The sequence below is a fragment of the Ornithorhynchus anatinus genome, chromosome 18 (assembly GCF_004115215.2).
Source record: "Ornithorhynchus anatinus isolate Pmale09 chromosome 18, mOrnAna1.pri.v4, whole genome shotgun sequence".
NCBI classification, from domain to species: Eukaryota; Metazoa; Chordata; class Mammalia; order Monotremata; family Ornithorhynchidae; genus Ornithorhynchus; species Ornithorhynchus anatinus.
The window spans coordinates 14,066,470-14,088,633 of record NC_041745.1 but is presented as its reverse complement, the minus strand read 5'-3'; the positions used below and the strand labels follow the sequence as shown (position 1 = coordinate 14,088,633).

General features: G+C 46.4%; 1 protein-coding gene across 1 annotated transcript in view; it reads left to right on the top strand.

Moving 5' to 3' along the window:
* Window positions 1–22,164, top strand: part of OCA2 (OCA2 melanosomal transmembrane protein) — a 227,071-nt gene that overhangs the window by 73,165 nt on the left and 131,742 nt on the right. The window contains exons 10-14 of the mRNA XM_039914722.1: window positions 4,653–4,724; window positions 7,448–7,513; window positions 15,701–15,757; window positions 16,613–16,737; window positions 18,982–19,120. Coding sequence (XP_039770656.1) covers window positions 4,653–4,724; window positions 7,448–7,513; window positions 15,701–15,757; window positions 16,613–16,737; window positions 18,982–19,120 — 459 coding nt within the window. The remainder of the gene's footprint in view (window positions 1–4,652; window positions 4,725–7,447; window positions 7,514–15,700; window positions 15,758–16,612; window positions 16,738–18,981; window positions 19,121–22,164) is intronic.

Below are 22,164 nucleotides of genomic sequence, written 5' to 3'. Positions count from 1 at the left end.
CTTGGCTATGGGAGGAAGTCAAGCAGAGGCCTACCCATTCCATTCCTAGCTTGGGCAGTGTCTAGCCAGAGGAAGGCAATCTGCTGCAAGTCAAAACTCACCTGTGCTGAACAGTAGCGACATGGGAGCGGGTCGAGGGAGGAGACTAAAGTTTACAGTGTGGAAGAAGGCTCTGGTAAACCACTACTGTGTTTTTACCAAGAAAACTCAATGGATACACCAGCAAAACTATTGCAGATGGAGAATGGGGTGTCCTGGGAGAGATGGGTCCATGGACTCTCTATGGATCGGAGACGACCAGACGGAATAAGACAGAAGTGTTGTGGGGCTGAGAGTGGGTTGAATATCGCATGCTTAAAGGGTACAGGTACAGTTCCAAGTACACAGGTGATAATAATAATGTTGGAATTTGTTAAGCGCTTACTATGTGCAGTGCACTGTTCTAAGCACTGGGGTAGACACAGGGTCATCAGGTTGTCCCACGTGGGGCTCACAATCTTCATCCCCATTTTACAGATGAGGGAACTGAGGCCCAGAGAAGTAAAATGACTTGCCCATGGTCACACAGCTGACAAGTGGCAGAGCCAGGATTCGAACCCCTGACCTCTGACTCCCAAACCCGGGCTCTTTTCCACTGAGCCACGCTGCTTTCCCTTAAGGGATGGAGTCTATGGATGAACTGGTGATACTTTGATGATCTTTTTAGCTTTGATTGCAGGTAGAGCAAAGCCAGAGGAAGGACATGGCAAGATAAAGAAGATTGAGTTACAGTGAGTAGGTTGGCATTGGAGGATCAGGAGCGGGGGGAAGGGTGCTGGGAAGATCCCCAGATGGTTAGGAGGAGGAAATCTTAGGAGCAGGGAAGAAATCAGATGGGCTGATGGAAGGAGAACCCAAATTCTTCCCCATCTTCAGAGTCCCTCGTTCAACTTGGCAGCTTTAGGACCCGGGTTCCTGGCATCGCCTTGCTGCCCTTCTCCTCTTCTTGCCTATCCCCAGCCCCCACTAGTCTGTGGTCCAACATCTCTCTCTGGTCTCGCTGGGCAGACACATAGACTCAGGGGTCCTGAGGAAGAGAAGGAGGAGCAGGCCACTTGGGAGGAGTTAATGGTCCAGGGAGAAGTAAGCGTTTCACTCAGTGAATGGTTGCTCCATTCTCAGAGGAAGGATCATTTCTCTTGGCGGTTCCAAAATCATTTCCCGAAACCCAACTATTTAGGAACATCCACGTCTGCTTCTGAAACAGTCCTCATTCTCCCCAAAGGCATGCCTGGAGTTGGCTTGCCTCCCATTTCTAAGTGAAAGAAATTCTTACCTAATGGAAACTACTCTGCTTTGGGTTCCTGGTGACCTGCAGGGAGCTGTAGAGTTACAAGATTCACCTATTTATTATATCTGTGTGCATATCAAACATTCCAGCAGAGGAGTGTTTGTACTTTCTCTGATGCTACTGAACTAGTGACAGTTACTAGAGGGCAGAGCACTGGCTGTTCTACCTATGAGTTGGGTGATTGGGCTTTTGAAACTGGTCCAGATCCTCCTGGTAGTACGGAGTCCATGGATGAACTGGCAATATTTTGATTGAAGGTCTTTTTAGCTTTGACTGCAGTTAGAGCCGTGGAGTTTCATCTTTCATCGCTCTGACTTGACATTTGCCTGGCAAGAGATCATTTTTCTACCCGGTAATCTCATTGTTTCTTTAGCAGTGTACTTGTTGACCTCAGTTTCTACTGGGACATGGGGACTTTTATGACTTCAAGCCCTCCCAGGGGGACCGGGATGATTCAGTGCCATTTGGTTTAGAAGATAGATAAAAATATCTTTCTTTTAATTATATATAAAATCACAAAATCGGTTCATTTGAGAGGAAAATTGAGAGGAGATGCAGTTTCCGGTTCCTGCCAAGAGGTCAAAAAATCTTAAACCAGGGAAAACAACTGGCAGAGAACTGAGAGAAGTAAGTACGATAAAGACTGCGTGTCTCACATGTTCTAATAGGCACTTAGAATAGTGCTAATGGCCGTGTGATTTAAGTGCTGGAGTAGATACGATGCAGTCAGGTCGAACCCAGTCTCTGCCCCACGCTGGGCTCACAGGGCGATAGAACAGGTATCTAATTCTCATTTTATAGGCGATGCCCAGAGAAGTCAAATGACTTGCCCGAGGTCACGCAACGGGCCAATGATGGGGTAGGGATTAGAACGCAGGTTGCCTGACTCCCAATCCTGTGCTCTTTCCACTAGGCCATGCTGCTTTGTGCTTAAAGTCACATTGGGCCGTATCTAACTTTATTGTCTGTTTTTGGTGCCGCTGTTGGAAAGTGCTGGGAGATGTTCTGTGGGCAGGCATTGGATGAAGTAGCTAAGGTGGTTAGTTTTTTTTCCATTATGTAGATACTGCCTCAGCAATTAAAGGACCAGCGTTGGGGTTTCAGAGCTCTAAGAAATGCCCCGCTATGTGGTAATTGACATTTCTTCACAACGGCAACTTTTCCGTAATCATATGATGCCAGTGTCCTAGGAAAGCATCTTTTAGGAACTGCTAAAATGGGGGATAAAAATAATTATAGATGATGCTAAATATACAAACTTTTCTTTCCCTATTCAGCCGTTGTTTGAAAAGAGAAAGTGATTCACATGATAATTGCAAATCATTGGTTAAAAGGAAATGGCTGGGACCCAGGGAACTGTGGGGCAGAATCGCTCATTAGAATTGTTCATTTGTTTCTGGGAGGAGGGGGAAGGTGCAAATGGGATCTGAACTTTCAGCCATTCTCTCCACCTGGTGTCTTCTTTCAGTAGGGGTGCTTAAACTGCCTAAATTTCAGGAAGCAGCAGTTCCTTAAAACCAAGTCAGCCACAGGCCCAGAAGAATCCATCCAGACTCAGATAATTTCACATTCATGAGATATCAGGGGTCTCTTGAGATGTGTAGGAACCTGAGGTTGCTATAGCAACTCGAGATCGACATTCGGGGCCTTACTCAATCCTCCAGAGACAAAGGTGTCTCCAGGAAAGTTGAAGCAAATCAGACTTGAATATGAGTTCACAGTTTGGGTTTAGGTTCGGCGTGTGATTTCAATCCCATTTAAGTTCCTCTTTTGCTAAGCACATGGGAAATATCTTCTCCCACTTCCGCTCCTGGTTTGTTTTAAGCTATGCTATTAATCTCATCTGCTTGAATAAAGCTAAGAAGTGTTTTCAGTGATGGGCCACTGGGTTCAAACTTACCGGTAATGCATCTTATCTTTATTTGTGATACACTGTTTCTCCATTGAAAGAATAGGCTTGAAAATCCAAAATGAGTTGAGTAAGACCAGACTCTTTATGTCGATACCGGCATCAATTACTTATTACATTCATTGAAATCACATAATTCCACCAGTATTTTCTCTGTTCCCTGAAGAAAAACACTTGCCAAAGTCATCCCTATCAGACAGGAGGGTGAAAAAATATTTTCTTTTTCCTTTTAAAACATAGTAATCTGATTACTCTGTAGCTTTTTCAAACATCATCCTGATGTACTATGTGTTCAGCTTTTACTGTTTCTTATTGAAAATCCCCACAAAACCCTTCTAATTTTATTTTTCCACCCTGGCATGGGGGAGGTTCATGGACCTTTCAAACACACCTGATAGAGAGTCATCGATTGTCCCAGCAAGTGAGAGCTGTGTAGGTGGCTTGACAGCAACTACAGGAAAAGCACTCTGCTCACCTGAGCGCAGAGATTCTGGCATCTGGTTCTGGCTTTGCCCGGGAGCGGCTATTTGTTTTCCCTAGACCTTCATTCAATGGTATTTACTGTGTACAAAGCACTACACTAAGCATTTGGAAGAGTACAGTAGAACAACAACCAAACACGTTCCTGCCCACAGTGAGGTCACAGTCTAGCAGGGGAGGCATTCATATAAATAAATAGATAAAGCAAATATATTCAGATATGTATGTATGTGCTGTGGGGATGGGAGGGAGGATGAATGAAGGAGCAAGTAAGAGTGGTGCAGAAGGGAATGGGAGAAGAGGAGAGAAGGACTTAGGGAAGACTCCCTGGAGGAGATGTGCCTTCAGTAAGGCTTTGAAGTGGGAGAGAGCAGTTATCTTTCTGATATAAGGAGGGAGGGTGATCCCGGCCAGAGGTAGGTACTTTAGTGATTTCATAATAATGATAATTATGTTATTTGTTAAGTGCTCAGTATGGGCCGGGCAAAGTTACTAAGCACTGGGGTGGATACAAGCAAATGGGGTTGGACACAGGCCCTGTCCCACATGGGACTCACAGTCTCTGATAGCAGTGAATGCTATGGAGTGGATGAGAAAAGCCATCCGTGGACGTGTAGTTTAATAACATTATCATCTAGTTAGCCAGAATTGATTGATTGTTTCGACATTCCCTCGGGACTCAGGTGTAAATAAGAAAGGGTCGTTGAGCACGTGCTCTATTATAGGGAAGGTTTTCTCTTCCACCCTTGTAGCTATCCAGAATAGGTTGGCAATTGGGTACCGAGACCTGAAACATTGAGGATCTTTGCTTCAAACAGATTTGGGAGCTGCCTGTTGAGAGTGTGTTCAAACATTGCTTGTAGCCGCCGTGCTGAGACCAGCCGCTTAGGTGGACTTGCAGATTTTTTCAGTAATTTTTGGCTTTTCTTTCAGATCGTGCACAGAACTCTGGCCGCCCTGCTTGGCTCCCTAGCTGCCTTGACTGCTCTAGCTGTGGTGGGCGATGTAAGTAGTGACATCCCGGAATTTCGATACTGTAGGGGTGGAGTTCCCCTCTCTCCCCCATTCCTTTCAGTACCTTTCCTGAAGTTGCAATACGCCAGACCCTTACTCTTCCACATAGACAACAATTTTATCCTGAACTTCCTGTTTCCAGCTCCTCGTGGCTGGAGAAGGCAGCTGGATTCTTGGAAATTGCTGGAGGGGGTGGAAGGGAATGGGTATCTATCCTTCAATCAGAGGAATTTATTGAGCACGTACAGTGTACAGGGCACAGTACTAAATGCTTGGGAGAGAATAATGCAACAGAGTTGATAGAGACGTTCCCTGCCCACAAAGAGCTTACAGTCTAGAGGAGGAGGCAGACATTAAAATCAATCATGGATATATAATAATAATAGTAATTCCATGTATTCATTCCATGTCCAGCAACTTTTTTTTGCCGCTAAGACCAATACATAGCTTCCTGAAGCTGTGGAAGGTGGTTTTAGTTTTAGTTCAGGTTTGTACTTCAGTTCTTCTCCATGTACCTGGAAGGGATGGTAGCAATGGAAATTTGGCTCCTGCCAGCATGGAACCATGGTTGCAGGCCCGTCTGAAAGAAAATTGCCTTGATGTGTGGTGAATTTTATGCCGGTGAAGCTGAAACTGGAGAAGAAGCAGCGTGGTCTAGTGGATAGAGCACGGGCCTGGTAGTCAGTAGGACCTGGGTTCTAATCCCAGGCTCCGCCATTTGTTTGCTGTGTGACCTTGGGTGAGTTATTTCACTTCTCTGGGCCTCAGTTCCCTCATCTGTGACTTGGGTATTAAGGCTGTGAGTCCCATGTGGGATCTGGACTGTGTCCACCTTGATTAGTTTGTTATCTACCCCAGTTCTAAATAGAGTGGCTCGCACATAGTAAGGGCTTAACAAATACAAATATGAGAAACAGCACTGCGTAGTGGATAGAGCATGGGCCTGGGAGTCGGAAAGTCATGGATTTCTATTCCCGGCTCCACCGCCTGTCTGCTCTGTGACCTTGAGCAAGTCACTTCACTTCTCCAGGCCTGTCACTTCATCTGTAAAATGGGGATTGAGACTATGAGCCCCAGAGGGGACAGGGACTGTGTCCAACCCTTTTTGGTGGTATCCATCCCATCGCCCGGCACATAGTAAATGCTTAACAAATACCTCAATAATTATTATTATTGAGTGATTTATAGCTGATGGCAAAGAATTTCTGTGACATGGCGTTGGACCAATCAGTCAGTCAGTGGTATTTATTGAACACTACCTTGTGTAGACACTGTACTAAGCACTTGAGAGTGTACTGAAGAATGGAGGTGGTGCAACTCTAATACAACTGACACAGCAAGCAGGCAATCACCAAACATACATGCAATTTTGTGTAGAAGCACAAGCTTCCAGACACCTGTCCTCAGTCAGTAAAATGAAAATCATGAAGACACATATACGTGCGCATACACACACACATATGAATACAAATCCAAGGACATAGGGAGGGTCTCAGAAAGGTAAACAGAGTTGCAATGGATCAATCAGTTAGTGATATTTATTAAATGCTTACTCTTCTAAGAGTGTTGGAGAGTACAGTACGACAGAGTTGGTGGATTACTCTCTCTGCCCACCAGGAGCTTAGAAGTTCAGATGGGGAGGCAGACATTAAAAAAAATTATTGATAAGTACGTAAGGGCTGTGGGCCTGAGGGTGGGATGAATCTCAAGAGCTTAAAGAGTACAGATTCGTTCAGTCGTATTTATTAAGGGCTTACCGTGTGCAGAGCACTGTACTAAGCACTCGGAAAGTACAATTTGGCAACAGATAGAGACGATCCCTGCTCACAACGGGCAAACAGTCTAGAAGGGGGGAGTCAGGCATCAAAACTAGTAAACAGGCATCGATAGCATCAATATAAATAGAATTATAGATATATATGCATCATTAATATAAATGAATATAATTATAAATACGTACATCTATACACAGGTGCTGTGGTCGGGGGGGTAGAGCAAAGGTAGTGAGTCGGGGTGAAGGGGAGGGGGAGCAGAGGAAAAGGGGGGCTTAGTCTGTGAAGACCTCTTGGAGGAGGTGAGCCGTCAGTAGGACTTTGACTCTCAAGCCCCCATCCAATGATGTCCTCACCAGGTGTCAAAGTGAGCAGCTGGGGGAAAATAGGGTGGGACTGCCTCTTCAAGCCACGAGTCGCAGTGGGCCTCCCTCCGTGGCAGAAAGCCTTGAAGACCCTCTGTGGGGCCTTATGAAATCGAGCAGATGATAAGACCAAGAGCAACAATTGTGTGAGGAGAATTAACCTGGAACTTATGTGACCACGAGCCCAATAGCAGCAGTGTCAGATCACCAGCAATCGAAGGGGAAGCTCTTCCATTTCTGGGTATAATATTAGGATGACATTTATCAGGTGCTTAGATACAAGATGATCAGTTCAGATACAGTCCCAGTCCCATGAAGTTCATGGGCTAAGAGGAGGAGAGAGCAGGACAGGGCAAAAATGAAACAGGTGCTGCTTTTTAACACTACCCTGTGCTTGCACTTGAAATTATGAGTCACTGAGGCTCTTCTCAAGAGCCCAAGGATGGTTCACTGGTCTTGCTGGCCCGCTATTTGATTGGTTTGGCAGCAGATGGAATCTGGAATATACCATTGTTTCAGCTAATCACCAGGTAGGTGAGGAACAGGATCTACTGATGGTTTTATTCTCTGATTTCAGAGGCCGAGCCTGGTTCGAGTGGTGGAGTGGATTGATTTTGAGACGCTGGCACTGCTGTTTGGCATGGTAACTACCAACTCCCCTGTAACCTCCATTCTTAAGTAGGGGATTTGGTGATGGCTTTCCCGATACGGCTAATTGTGGGGTTAAGAAGCCCTTAACTGTGGGAGAATAATGCCCAATTTAGAAACAGAGTCAACCCCTTTGGATTCATTGTAATGGGAAAATACTGTTTACAAGTCGACACTCCGGGAAAGAGTGTTGGGTTTGTGGCAGGTTGTAGGTCTGGAAAATGTGCACAGTGGGTTTATGCCAGGGGAAACCTAATGCCAAGGCAGTTCCAGCAGAACCAGCGGAATAAATCAGTCAGCTGGTTGTATTTATTGAGCACTTACTGAGTGCAGAGCACTGTACCAAGCGCTTGGAAATAAAACATGGCAAGAAACACTGATAGGCAGGAAGCAGGAAGATACCAAACTAAGCCAATGGACTTAAAAAGGAGCTGAGATGGCCGAAGTTGTCGAGACAAAAAAGAAATGGGAAGAGAAAACTCCCAGGACAGGTTTTTGTTTAAATTGCTTCTGAGTGTTTCTCCTGAGCAGGGGTATGGTGTGAATTTTAAGCTAATTCAGTAATGACAATAGTGATAATAATAATGATAATTATAATAGTGTTTTTAAGCACTTAATGTGCCTCACACTCGGGTAAATACAGGACATTTGTACATTCCAAGCACTTAGTACAGTGCTCTGCACATAGTAAGCGTTCAATAAATACTATTGAATGAAGTACTATTGAATGAACAATCCAACACAACCCCACAGTCTAAGGGGGAGGGAGGATCCCCATTTTACAAAGAAGGGAACTGTGGCATGGAGAAGTTAGTGACTTGCCCAGGCTAATGTAGCAGGCAAGCAGTAGAGTGACGATAAGAACCCCAATCTCCTGACTAACTTCCTGTCCTGTGCCCATTCCACTAGGACACACTGCTTCTACCTGAAGGCAGAGGCCATTTCTTTGGCTTCTGGTGCATTCTCCCAAGCGGTTAGGTCAGTGCTCTGCCCACAGTAGGCACGCACAGTAAATGCCGTTGATTAAGTGACTGAACTATAGGGTAAAACCTGTTCTCTAGCACCTCCACGTCTTCCTCTCAGCTGTTGCTTGGTTTCTTAGAATGACTCTGCCAATTTTCTCCCAATCTTCCCAGCAGCCAGCTGTTTTTGGCTGGCTCTTGGTCTCTACATTTGCAGTGACCTCACTGAGGTTTAGACACGGACTTAATGAAAGCATCTTTTCTCGTTTCTTAATTCACTAGCTGCTGGGGATGGCAGGTGTAAACTTTCACCCGTGATTTCCTGCCCTAGAGCAGGATCCATGCTTGTGCAGGCTTGTGCATACTGTACCAGGCTTTCCCGGCCGTTGACCTGAACTGTCTCCACCGTACAGGTCGATGGCAAAATTCCCAGGGCTTCCGAACGCCGTTGAAAATTCCTGCTTCCATTTCTAGCCTTAGAAGGCACTAGAACAACTAACTGTTCCTACCTAGTTCAATGCGACAGAGATGAGAAATTTCCGAGTTGCAATTGTCTTTAATAATGGAAGACAGATAATGGAGAGCTTGATGGAAAAGGGGATTCTTTTGATGTCATCTTTGAACCCAGAGGGCATGATGCAAAGATCCCTTTGGGACTGAGTGGAAAGAGCACAAATCTGCAATTCAGGGAGATTGGCCCACTGTGTGACTGTGAGCAAGTCATTTATCTTCTCTGTGCCTCAGTTTCCTATCTGTTAAATGGAGATTGAAAAGCTGCTCATCTTTTTATGGTATTTGTCAAGCACTTACTATTCGCTGGGCACTGTACTGACCACTGGAGTATATACAAAGTTGGACACAGTCCACGATCTGCGTGGGGCTCACAGTCTTAACCCCCATTTTACAGATGAGGGAACAGAGGAACAGAGATGTTAAGTGACTTGCCCAAGGTCACACAGCAGACACGTGGCAGAACCAGGATTAGAACCCGAGTCCTTCTGACTCTCACGTCTGTGCTCTTTCCACTAAACCATGCTGCTAATTCCTCCCTCTTAGACTGTGAGCCCCATGCGGGGACAGGGACTGTCTGACTTCATTATCTTGTATCTACCACAGTGCTTGGAATTTAGTAAATATTTAACAAATACCACCGTTTTTATTGTTAGTAGGGTTGGAACCATTTCTTGAGAATTGAAAAAGAGGAAGTGAGTGTGATCTCTAAGAAGGATATGGGTCTCTGGAAAGGACGTGACCTGCTGGGAAACTTCAGTCCTTATGTAACCTCTCTGGATTTCAGTTTCCTCATCTGCGAAATTCATTCAATCGTATTTATTGAGCGCTTACTGTGTGCAGAGCACTGGACTAAGCGCTTGGAAAGTACACTACAGCCATAAAGAGAGACATTCCCTGCCCACAAGGGGCTTACAGTTTAGACGGGGTTGGGGGGGAATAAGACATCAATACAAGTAAACAGGCATCAATATAAATAAATAGAATTATACATGTATACACAAGTGCCGTGGGGCAGGGAGAGGGGGGAAGAGCAAAGGGAGCTAGTGTAGTGATGCGGAAGGGAGTGGGAGCTGAGGAAAAGTGGGGCTTAGTCTGGGAAGGCCTCTTGGAGGAGTTGTGCCTTCATTAGGCCTTTGAAGGGGGAAAGGGTGATTGTCTGTGGATTTGAGGAGGGAGGGCGTTCCAGGCCAGAGGTAGAACGTGGGCCGGGGGCGGAGGCAAGACAGGTGAGATGGAGGCACGGTGAGTAGGTTAGCACCAGAGGAGTGGAGTGTGTGGGCTGGGATGTAGAAGGAGAAAAGTGAGGTGAGGTCGGAAAGGGCGAGGTATCAGAGAGCTTTAAAGCCGATAGTGAAGAGTTTTTGTTTGATGCTGAGGTGGATAGGCAACTATTGGAGATTTTTGAGGAGGGGAGTGACATGTCCAGAACGTTACTGTAGTAAGATAATCCAGGCAGCGGAGTGAAGTATGGACTGAAGTGGGGAGAGGCGGAAGGTTGAGAGGCCAGAAAGGAGGCTGATGCAATAATCTAGACAGGATCGGATGAGTGACTGTACTGTCGAGGTAGTGGTTTGGATCTTGGTGATGTTGTGAAGGTGAGACTGACAGGATTTGGTGAGGGATTGGATATATGGGTTGAATGGGAGAAGAGAGTCAAGGATGACACCAAGGTTACAGGCTTGTTCATTCATTCAGTCGTATTTATTGAGCGCTTACTTTATTGAGAAGCAGCATGGCTCAGTAGAAAGAGCCCAGGCTTAGGAGTCAGAGGTCATGGGTTCTAATCCCGGCTCCGCCACTTTTCAGCTATGTGACTTTGGGCAAGTCACTTAACTTCTCGATGCCTCAGTTCCCTCATCTGTAAAATGAGGATGAAGACTGTGAGCCTCACATAGGACAAACTGATTACCCTGTATCTACCCCAGGGCTTAGAACAGTGCTCTGCACATAGTAAGCGCTTAACAAATACCCACATTAGTATTACTGTGTACAGAGCACTGTACTAAGCGCTTGGAATGTACAATTCAGCAACAGATAGAGGCAATCCCTGCCCAACGATGGGCTCACAGTCTAAAAGGGGGAGACAGACAGCAAAACAAAACAAGTAGCCAGGCATCAATACCATCGAAATAGATAAATAGAATTAGATATATACACATCATTATAAAATAGAGTAATAAATAATATATACAAATATACACAAGTGCTTTGGGGATGGGAAGAGGGTAGAGCAGAGGGAGGGAGTAGGGGTAATGGGGAGGGGGGAAGGGGCAGAGGAAAAGGGAGTGTTCAGTCTTGGAAGGCCTCCTGGAGGAGGTGAACTCTCGGTAGGGCTTTGGAAAGGGGAAGAGAGTTATTTTGGCGGATGTGAGGAGGGAGGGTATTCCAGGTCAGTGGTAGTTTGTGGGCCAGGGGTCGACGGCAGGAAAGGCGAGAATGAGGCACAGTGAGGAGGTTAGCAGCAGAGAAGTGGAGTGTGTGGGCTGGGCAGTAGAAAGAGAGAAAGGAGGTGAGGTAGGAGGGGCCAAGGAGATGGAGAGCTTTGAAGCCGAGAATGAGGAGTTTTTGCTTTGATAGGCTTGTGAGATGGGAAGGACGGTTGTGCCTTCTACAGTGACGGGAAAGTTCAGAAAAGGACTGGGTTTGGGAGGGAGGATAAGGAGCTCTATCTTGGACATGTTGAGTTTGATATGGTGGGAGGACATTCAAGTAGAGATGTCCTGAAGGCAGAAGGAGAAAGAGGGAGGGAGGAAGAGGGAGAGAGAACAGGGGAGGAGAAATGAGATGGTAATCCCTGTCTCTTGTCATGGATGTAAAAAAATATGATGGGGGAAGGTGGACCTAATGAGATGAGTAATGTGGAAGTACTTTGGAAAAACTTAAAATGTGCTTTAATCACTCTTCCCCTCTCTTCTTCCCTCCTTGACTGCCATCTTCAACTGTTCACTTTCTAAAGGTTTCTTCCCCACTGCTTTCAAACACACTTATGTATTCTGTACTCTTAAAAAAAACCCCTCCCTTAGCACTACAATATTTACTATATTCCAATTTTGACCCACCTGCCTTTGCCTTTCAGGCCTGGCCCTGAGTCCTTCTATTTCCAGGCCTGGCCTCCCAGCTTTTGCCATCCAGGACTGGCCCTGAACCCTTCTGGTTCTAGTTTTGGCCCCCAGCCTTTTGCTTCCGTTGCCTGACCCGAACTTTCTCGTTCCAGTTTTGATCCCCCAGACTTTACCTTCCAGGCCTGGCCCTGAACCCTTCTCGTTCCCGTTTTGGCCCTCCAGTTATCGCCCCATTTCCCTCCTACCATTTCTCTCCAGACTTCTTGAGACAGTTGTTTACATCCACTGTCTCCACTTCCTCTCCTCCAATTCTCTTCTAGATCCCCTCCGATCTGGCTTTCGCCCTCTTCACTCCACAGAAACAGCCCTCTCTAAGGTAACCAGTGACCTTCTTTTCGCCAAATCTGATGGCCTGTACTCCATCCTAATCCTCCTAGACCTCTCAGCCGCCTTTGACACTGAGACCACCCCCTTCTCCTTGAAACTTTATCCAACCTTGGATTCACTGACACTGTCCTCTCTTGGTTCTTCGTCTTTTGGTTCTCTTCCTATCTCTCCAACCGCTCCTTCGCAGTCTCTTTTGCTCTTTCCTCTTCGGCCTCTTACTCTCTGACAGTAGGAGTCCCTCAAGGCTCAGTTCTCAGTCTCCTCCTATTCTTCCTCTACACCCACTACCTTGGAGAACTTATTCATTCCCATGGCTTCAGCTACCACCTCTATGCAAATGATTCCCAAATCTACACTTCCAGCCATGACCTTTCTCCTTCCTTACAATCTCACATTTCCTCCTGCCTTCAAGGCATATCTACTTGGATGTCCTGCTGATCCCTAGAATTGAACATGTCCAAAACTGAACTCCTTTATCTTCCTACCCAGATCCCTGCCCTCCTCATCCTTTTCATCACTGTAGACAACACCATTATCCTCCCTACCTTACAAGCCTGTAACTTCGACATTGTCCTCGTCTCATCTCTCTCATCCCACCCACATATTCAATGTCACCAAATCTAACTGTCACAACATTGCTAAAATCTGCCCTTTCCTCCCCATTTAAACGGATACCGTGCTGTTCCAAGCCCTTATCCTATCCCAACTTGACTTCTGCATCTGCCTCCTTGTTGACCACCTGGTTTCCAGTCTCTCCTCATTCCCATCCATACTTCATTGTGCTGCACAAATCATTTATCAACAACATTGTTCAGTTCATGTCTCCCCAAGAACCTCCAGTGGCTGTTCATCTACCTCCTCGTCAAACAAACTCCTTACCATTAGCTTTAAAGCCCTAAATCAGTTCTCCCCATCTTACCTCACCTCCCTAATCTTCTTTTAGAGCCCAGGCAGCACCCTCCACTCCTCTAGTGCCTGCTCACTCACTGTGCCCTGATCTTTCCCTTTCCCACATCCTCCCCCTAACCTGGATCTCCCTCCCACTTCACATATGCCAAAACACCGCTTTCCCAACCTTCTAATCATGGCTCCGTCACTCGTCTGCTGTGTGATCTTGGGCAAGTCACTTAACTTCAGTCTAACCAGGACTGTAAAAGTACAGTGATTCTGAAGAACCGAGTATCAGCATCCTACTCTTTTTCTATAGTATTTAAGTGTTTACCATGTGCCAGGTGCTGTTCTAAGCACTGGGATAGATACTATTTAGGTTGAACCACGCAACCATTGGCAAGCCCTAATTTAACCTGGTTTACCCCCAAGTTGTCAATATCCACTTATATATCCGGTTTCTATTGGCCTTAACCTTTCTTCCCTTCTCATTTTTTGTTATGATTTTTAATAAGTGCTTACTATGTGTCAGTCACAATTTCAAGCTCTGGGGTAGATACAAGGTAATCAGGTTGTCCCACGTGGGGCTCACAGTCTTAATCCCCATTTTACAGATGAGATAGCTGAGGGACAGAGAAGTTAAGTGATTTGCCCAAGATCACACAGCAGACAAGTGGCGGAGCCAGGATTAGAATCTGAGTGGTTCTGACTTCCAGAACCTTGCTGTAGCCATCAGGCCTTGCTGCTTCTCTGCGAACTGCTGCATTTTTTCATCAGCAATACACAATGAAATACCGTTACCAAAGCCATTGGGAGAAGGAGCTTCAGGACTGGGGGCGGGATGTGGGTGGGATTGTGTCAGCCTGAGAGACTGTCAGGAGAAGGAAGGGAAACCCTGGGCCTCACCCTGAGCACCAGATTGGTGTATCTGTAATCCCGTGACTCCCACCAGTCACCATTTAAGAGGATGAGCTTCTCTCTGGGTTCCTGGCTGGGGGATTGCTTCGATCCGCATCGTCAATTACTGGACCAATCTCTCAGGATCTGACGTCATAGGCCCACTGATTCTCTGTTTGTCATCATTTTAACTTCTTGCAGGGGCTAATCATCCATGAATAGACTTTGAGGCCAATCGGTTTGAATGTCTTGGCCCCACTCAATGCCTCGACAGTTAGATTCACTTTTCTCAACGCAGCTCTCCTCTTTGGGGATCTTTAGATTAGCTCTCTAGGATAAAAAACAGTTCAATGTGGCCTAGGGAGCATAGGCCTGGGAGTCAAAGGATCTGGGTTCTAATTCTCACTCTGCCACTTGTGTGCCATGTGACCTTGGGCAAGTCATTTCATTTCCATGAGAAGCAGCTTGGCTCAGTGGAAAGTGCCCAGGCTTGGGAGTCAGAGGTCATGGGTTTGAATCCCGGATCTGCCACTTGTCAGCTGGGTGACTGTGGGCAAGTCACTCAACTTCTCTGTGCCTCAGTTCCCTCATCTGTAAAATGGGGATTAACTGTGAGCCTCACGTGGGACAACCAGATTACCCTGTGTCTACCCCAGCGCTTAGAACAGTGCTCTGCACATAGTAAACGCTTAACAAATACCAACATTATTATTTCATTGGGAATTGGGAAGTCATTGGGATGCACCATGGCTCAGAGGAAAGAGCACGGGCTTAGGAGTCAGAGGTCATGGGTTCGAATGCCAGCTCTGCCACTTAGCTGTGTGACTGGGGCAAGTCACTTAACTTCTCTGTGCCTCGGTTACCTCATCTCTAAAATGGAGATGAAGACTGTGAGCCTCATGAGGGACAACCTGATTACCCTGTATCTACCCTAGTGCTTAAAACAGTGCTCTGCACACAGCGCTTAACAAATACCAACATTATTATGATTATTATTTCACTTTCTCTGTGTCTCAGTTACTTCATCTGTAAAATGAGGATTAAGACTGTGAGTCCCATGAGGGTCAGGGACAGGGTACCAACCTGATTTGCTTGTATCCACCCCAGAGCTAGGGGCAGTCCCTTGCACATAATAAGCACTTCACAAATACCACAATTCTTTTAGGGAAGCAGCATGGCCTAGTGGATAGAGCACGGGCCTGGGAGTCAAAAGGACCTGGGTTCTAATCTTTCCTGCTGTGTGACCTTGGGTAATTCACTTAACTTCTCTGTGCCTCAGTTACTTCAACTGTATAATGGGGTTTAAGACTGTAAGTACAGCGTGGGGCAGAGACTGTATCCAACCCTATTACCTTGTATCTACCCCAGCGCTCAGTACAGTGCTTGGCACATAGTAAGTGCTTAACAATCCAATCACAAATACTACAATTATCTCGGAAAGACATTTTCACGTGTGTGTTTTTTTCCATCTAGATGATCTTAGTGGCTGTGTTTTCAGAAACTGGTTTTTTCGACTATTGTGCTGTAAAGGTAGGTTTATTGTGCTATCCAGACTTCAGAAACACATCTCTATTTCTGTTTCTGCAGTACCGTATTTATCAAACAAAACTGCTGTTTAACCAACCTTCGTAGACTCAGAACTAATCGTCAAAATCACCTCCTGGGTCGTCATGCTGAGGGGTTTAATGGCATTGACCAACTTTTTCCATCTCATTAAATAATTGCAGAAATCAATCAAGGAAAAGAATACTAGATTATTTATTTGGGATTATGTTATTTCAGTAGACAGGGCTCCGATCTACATAACCGACAAAAATATTTTGCATTTATTGCCAGACGTTAGTTTCCGATTGCTGGATTTTTAATGGAGCAGTTTTAATGATCACTTTCCAGGCATACGGCATTTCCGTTCCCTCAGGGTTTCTGGTGTTTTAGTGTTTTCACTCCTGGAGGGCTCCCAGAAAGAAATGTTTGGGTCTCACACTGTCTCATTTTGTTCCTGCTCATGAACTGGAGCTGTGGAGGCGGTGCAGGCAGGGAGCTGGGCAACAGACCAGGAATCTTTGCACGTTTGCTGTTTGCCAACTTCTTCGGACCTATAAAATCATCAGATGAAGTTTAGCAGGGGTGCTTTCACTTACTTGGCTTGAGGCTCCCGGGGCTGATGGGCTTGGGGCCTACCCAAGGGACGGGGAGGGAGCCTCTCTGGTCCACTAGCTCCCTATCTTCCTTCCTCCATCAGCAGACTCCTGCCACGGATGGAACAGGGGTGGGGTTGGGGTCCCGATGTCTCTAAATGTCTCCAGAATCTATCACCCGCCATTTTCGTAGCGGTTTCCTGATCTCATGTCCTATTCCTGCCTCCCCGGGACTCTTGTTCCCCAGGCTTATCGACTTTCCAGGGGCAGAATATGGTCCATGATCATCATCCTGTGCCTCATCGCGGCGATCCTTTCTGCATTTTTAGACAACGTTACAACGATGCTTCTCTTCACCCCGGTCACCATAAGGTAGGTTCTGCCTGCTGCCTGCTGCTTTCCCCGGGCAGGAGGAGGGCGGGTTGGGTCATGATACAGAGCTGAGCAGGAGCCTGGAAATCTGAAACTTCATAATCCGCCCTGTGACTGCTCTTCCCTTCCCAGGAGAACCCAAACATATCAGGGTGAATGATGGATGGATAATGCTGCTTACCTCGTCCCCGCCTGATTAACATTCAACCCTGAACTGCCTTGTGCCTGCCTTTGCCTTTGGATTCTCAGCTCTCGCCGATCTAGAATCCAAATCGATTTCTTAGTTTTATTAGATCTCCACTCCAGACTGGTCCCTCCCCTGGTTCCCAACCTGATTTGGGCCTTCTCTGATACTGTTCTGATTCTTCCTTAAGAGAGTTCTGAGTGGCTCAAGTTGTTCCATAAAATGATGGTCCATGGCCCTATGGGTGGAGAAGCCTGGAAAGGCACCTCTTTTGGAAGGGGCCCACTTATTCCGAAAGGTAGGGCCAATCTACAACCTGGGGTTCGTTCCGCTGACAGCTATTTGGAAGGGGAGAGAAAGCATTTGTGATTAATTCTAGATCTTGTTATTGACACAGGAAAGGTTTGACCTGCGTCCTTGCCAGGATGCAGCGTGGCATAGTGGAAAGAGCATGGACTTGGGAGTCAGAGGATGTGAGCTCTAATCCCGGCTCTGCCACTTGTCTACTGTGTGACCTTGGGCAAGTCATTGAATTTCCCTGTGCCTCAGTTACCTCATCTGGAAAATGGGGATTAAAAGTGTGAGCCCCACGTGGGACAACCTGATTACCCTGTATCTACCACAGTGCTGAGAACAGTGCTTGGCACATAGTAAGCGCTTAACAAATACCATTATTATTATTATTATTTATTAAGCACTTACTATGTGTCAGGCACTGTTCTGAACACTGGGATAGATACAAGTTAATCAGGCTTGACTTCAAGCCTTATTTCCCTTTTAGTGAATTATGGGAGGGTTATTTAGGAGGAGGTAGTTATAATGTCAGGGTGGCTCAGTGTAAAGAGCCCGGGCTTGGGAGTCAGAGGTCATGGGTTCGAATCCCAGCTCTGCCACTTGTCAGCTGTGTGACTGTGGGCCAGTCACTTCACTTCTCGGTGCCTCAGTTCCCTCATGAAACTGGGATGAAAGCTGTGAGCCCCACATGGGACAACCTGATTACCCTCTATCTACCCCCAGCGCTTAGAACAGTGCTCTGCATATAGCAAGCGCTTAACAAATAGCAGCGTTATAATGTCAGGGGAATTCATTGTAAAAATTTGAAAAGCAGCACAATTAATCTAACCCTAATGCAGTACCTGACTTCTCTGAGTGGGGTCCCTTTCACATTATACCAGTTTCAGAGAGAACCTGATAATTGAGATTGTCCTAATTTATCCACGTCCTCTGGAACTGGGTAAGAGTTTTATCTCTACTATCTATCCTGAGGGGGAATTTGGGTGATCTCTTTCTCTTGGCTTCAGACAGACCCAAATTCCCTTATCAAGGTAGATATTGTGGAATTTATGAAGTGCTTACTGTGTGCCAAGCACTAGACTAATCGTGGTGATAGGTACAAGATAACCAGATCAGGAGCAGTCCCTGTGGGCTCACAGTCTAAGTGGGAGGCAGAATAGATATGGAAGTTTTACAGAAGGGGAATCTGAAGCACGGGAAAGGGAAGTGACTTGCCAGAGGACAACCGGGAGGTAGGGGGGCCGAGCGGAGATTAGAATCCGCCTTTCCTAACTCCGAGTCCCAGGCACTTGCCAGTAGGCTTCGCTGGCCTGCTTCTGGTTTGCAAAGCGCCTGAGGAACAACAGCCTTGGGACCTCCCTGGGTAACTCCAACACCCACCATTTTATTACCACCAGCTGGTGTTTCCGACACGGGTTCTGCGGATGGCCCTGCCCCGAGTTTCCATGTTTGGACAACCGTGATAGGGCTGAGGGAGGTGGGCTTGGGCCCTACTTTGATTGTAAGCTTCTCCTAGGGCTTGAAGGAGGAATGCTATAGTCCTTGAAGCCCCCTGCACCTCCTGCCCTGGCCTGCCAAAGCCCAGTTGACCCTGTTCTGTTCTACCTGCTCTTCCTGGAGTCCAGCCTCAGCCCTCAGAGAAGCCTGGCTACTCCCTGGGCAGGCAGGCAGATCGGCTGGCCGCCCGGCAGGCCGCTGTGTAATATCGTTTAGAGTTTAGGATTTGAGGCCGAGGAGCTGATGTCACTTCCCTCTCTGTGCTGCAGGTTATGCGAAGTACTCAACCTGGACCCGAGACACGTCCTGATCGCAGAAGTAATATTCACGAACATCGGGGGTGCAGCCACAGCGGTGGGAGACCCACCTAACGTGATTATTGTTTCCAACCAGGAGTTGAGGAAGATGGTAGGTTTCAGAAAGATGGTAATCCCACCTAGAAATGCAGATGTTCACCTGCCCTTTCCACCTCGCCTCCTCGGGCTTCTTTAAGGAAAGAGGATGCCTCTCTTCTTTCCCATTTCTTTCCTCTGCTAAGAGTTCCTGGTTGACCAGGATTGTTGTGACCCGGGAAGTGGTCTAAAAAACTTCATATTCGTGCTGAATAATTGAATCAAAGGCCCATTGCAGTAATGATTTTTGGGACACCATGGCTTGTAACCCCCATGTAATAGCAAACACTCCTAGATTGGCCATATTATTGGGCCCTGGGCTATTGGAATGTCTCCCTCACTTTCTAATTTTCTTGTCCCCCACGGTGACCAAGGGAGTGGAGGGTCTGCATGAGGAAGGGGTGGGGGGCAAGGAAGGAATGAAATTCCCTACCAATGCAAAGCATTCATGCTTCGAAACCCAGAATTCCAGGGACCCAAACTAACAGAATATAGACCGAACACACTCCCATCTGGACAGGTCATCAGAGTAGCTGGGGATCCGTGCAAAGAAGGCTGACTGGTTTAGCCCAGGCAGTCAACATCTGGAACTTTTTTTATCTCTTGAGGGCTAGTGGAAAGGTACTGCCTGGAAGTCCGAGGACCTGGATTCTAATCTTGACTCTGGCACTTGTCTGCCGTGTGACCTTCTCTGGGTCACTTCTCTGTGCCTCAGTTTCCTCATCTATAAAATGGGGATTAAGACTATGAGCCCCTTCCGGAACAGGGACTGTGTCCAACCCTGTGTCCAACCCAATCTTGTGTCTACCCAAGCACTTAATACAGTGCCTGGCATGTGGTAAGGGCTAACAAATACCATTATTTTTATTATTATTATTCTAAAATTGTTTGGGAGTCCCTATTGCAATCTGGGGCTGCTTTAGCTAAACTGGGATGTATGGGCAATCTCATCTTTATGAAGCAATTTTTTACCTTCACTCATTCAGCGGTATTTACCGAGGGCCTATGTACTGTGTTGTACTTTGTCAAGTGTTAGTACAGTGCTCTGCACAGAGTAAGTGCTCATTAAGCAATCTCTGATTGACTGATTGATTGTGCCAAGTACTGGACTAAGCATTGGGTTGAACAAAACTTTGTCCCTAGCCCTCCGGGGGCTCACTATCTAAAATAATAATAATAATAATAACAATAGTAGTCATTATGGCATTTTGTTAAACACTTACTATGTGCCAGGCACTGTAGTAAGCACTGGGGTAGTTACAAGTAAATCTAATTGGACACATCCCTGTCCCACATGGGGCTCACATTCTCAATCCCCATTTTACAAATGAGGGAACTGAGGCCCAGAGAAGTAAGGTGACTTGCCCGAGGTCACCCAGCGGACAGGTGCTGGAGCGGGATTAGAACCCACAGTCTTGTGACTCCCAGGCCCGTGTTCTATCCACTATGCCACACTTCTTCCCTGGGTTGCAGTGTGGAGAGGCAGTGTGGCCTAGAGAAAAGAGCATGGGCCTGGCGTCCGAGGACCTGGGTTCTAATCCTCACTTTTTTCTGAGTCTCAGTTTCTTCATCAGTAACATGGGGATAAAATACCTATTTTCCCTCCCCCTCACACTATGATCCTCTATGGGACAGGAACTGTGTCTGATCTGATTATCTTGCATCTTCCACAGTGGTTGGCATTTAGTAAATGCCTAACAAATGCCATTATTATCTGTAATCAATGAGTAGTATTTACTGAGCCACTTAATTTGTGCAGAGTACTTTAATAAGAACTTGCGGAAGTGCCAAACAGCAGGGACGTTAGACACATTTTCTGTCCAAAAAGAGCATACGGTCTAGAAGACTTATTTTGGGGAGATTGGTAGGCAAAAAAAGACTGAATACATAAAGACACCAAACTATAAGACCTGTAGGACAAGGATAAACACAAAAATGACACAAGACCATTACAGTAGAATTTGCATTTTGGGCCCCCCACCATTCAGGTGGGATTTTTCCAGAGTCTTGGGACAGGTCTCAACAGCCCCAGCTGCAGCCTGCCCAATGTTCTATTATTTGTGGAGGCTTGTGCTGATGCAGTGTGAATCTTCTACTCTGGCCGGGTAGCGGGACAGACGACATAGCCGTGGGATAATAATAATAAAGAAATAATAATGGCATTATTTGAGCGCTTATTATGTGCACTGGGGGAGGTACAAGGTTGTCCCACGTGGGGCTCACCATTTTAATCCCCATTTTACAGATGAGGCCACTGAGGCACAGAGAAGTTTAGTGACTTGCCCAGAATCACACAGTTGACAAGTGATGGAGCCGGGATTAGAACCCACGACCTCTGACTCCCAAGCCCTGGCTCTTCCCACTGAGCCATGCTGTTTCTCAGTAGCAGTGGAGATAATAATAATAATAATAATGTTGGTATTTTTTAAGTGCTTACTATGTGCCAAGCATTGTTCTAAGCGCTGGGGTAGACAGTGGGAGCATCCCAAACATCACACTCATTGAAATTATTTTAGGAACAGATGAAGCTTTTGTACCTAAATGCTAAGGGCAAGTAAGGATTACAAGTATTTAGGTCTCATTTTACCGAGGGGGAAATTGAGGCACAGAGAAGTTAGGTGACTTGCTCAAGAATGTGCAGTTGAATAAGCGTACGTGTACATAAATGCTCTGTCCACCACCATCCAATTCATCCATCCATCAATCAGTGGTATTTATGAGCTGTTACTGTGTGCAGAGCATTATGCCAAGGGCTTGGGAAAGTATAGTACAATAGACTTGGTAGCCGCAATCCCTGCCCACAAAACGTTTATGGTCTACACGTGGTGACAGATGTTAAAATCCATTACACGTAGGGGAAATGGTAGAGTAGTGTGTATAAATGCCGTGGGGCTGGGGTATTTTGCACTTAGAGTTCTGTAACAGCCTCTTTGCTGGTCTCGGCTTTCCTCGGCAATCTTCCCCTTTTTCTGTGCCACAGTCCAAACGCCCAACTCTTGCTTTCAAGGCTCTGTACCAGCTCCTTTGTCGCAGCTGGCCACCTTCTCCCATTTTTCTGCA